Below are 1,101 nucleotides of genomic sequence, written 5' to 3'. Positions count from 1 at the left end.
ATTTAGATAAAAATTTATTTAGATATATTAATTTTTTATGAAATCAAAATAAAAATAATATTATTTTAAAGATAAAAAATATTAATTTTTGTTAAGTAAGCAAAAGAAAAACTTTTTTTATTTAAAAAACTAGAATTAATGTATTTAATTTCATCGATAATTAATTTTTATCAGTTTTTCATATAAATTCTTTTTTTAGTATCTTAAAAATATTCGTTAGCAAAATTGTAATTTTATTTTTCTGACTTTAATTTAGTATTATCAATTTATCATTGCAATGCCAAATTTGAGACCCATTATTTCCATTGCCTTCTTACTTTCGTTCATTATTCTGAGCTTTTTCAGTTGTTAGTCAAAACTCAAAACTCAACGAAACAAACAAAAAAGAAGGAAGGGAAAAAAAAAATTAAAAAACAGAGACACACACTCTTCTCTCCGTCTCCGAAACCAAAACGCAGAGTTCCCAAAATTCCCAAACAGCAATGCCGATTTTGCGCAAACCCTAACTCCATAGCCTTCATTTCTCCGACCAATTCTCCTTCGTCATCGCCATGAACGTCGACCGCTACCTAAAGGAGCTCTCCGGCTCTTCCCAGCGAATCCCGACGGAGCAGAGCTTCCACCATTTCTACCTCAACTTCGACGAATTCAAGCGCCCGATCGACGAAATCGCACGTCGCTCGCAGTCGATGCTGGAGAGCATCGGCGCCACCACGCATGCATGGAACACCGGCGTGGATTTCCCGTCCGACATCGACGATGCTTACGAGTGGGTGGTTGACATGAACGATGAGCTCTTGGAATGGTTTGACGAGTCAGTGAGCGAGGTTCGGAAGGCGAGGGAGGAGGACGAGGAGTTCGAGGAGGTGGAGCTGGAGAACGGGTTCGGGTTGGTTCGAGTCAAGAAGGAGGGACGTGGTGTTGGGAAGAAGGTGGAAGCGGCGGGGACTACGGAAACGACGAAGCCGAAGGTGTCGTTTCACTTAGCCACGGTTAGGAAGCCTCAGGATGTGTACGACATTGTCGTTAACAACACCAACGTGCCGTTTGAGCATATTTGGTTGGAGAAGAGTGAGGATGATCAGAGGTTCATTCATCCTT

General features: G+C 40.8%; 1 protein-coding gene across 1 annotated transcript in view; it reads left to right on the top strand.

Moving 5' to 3' along the window:
• Positions 296-1,101, top strand: part of LOC107604803 (protein RRP6-like 2) — an 11,087-nt gene continuing 10,281 nt past the window's right edge. The window contains exon 1 of the mRNA XM_016306499.2: positions 296-1,101. This exon is cut by the window's right edge and continues 1 nt beyond it. Within this exon, the coding sequence (XP_016161985.1) occupies positions 552-1,101 (550 nt within the window). The 5' untranslated portion in view covers positions 296-551.

Source organism: Arachis ipaensis, chromosome B06 (genome assembly GCF_000816755.2).
Source record: "Arachis ipaensis cultivar K30076 chromosome B06, Araip1.1, whole genome shotgun sequence".
Lineage (NCBI taxonomy): Eukaryota > Viridiplantae > Streptophyta > Magnoliopsida > Fabales > Fabaceae > Arachis > Arachis ipaensis.
Note: the sequence above shows the minus strand (reverse complement) of the source record. Positions and strands in the feature narration are given on the sequence as shown.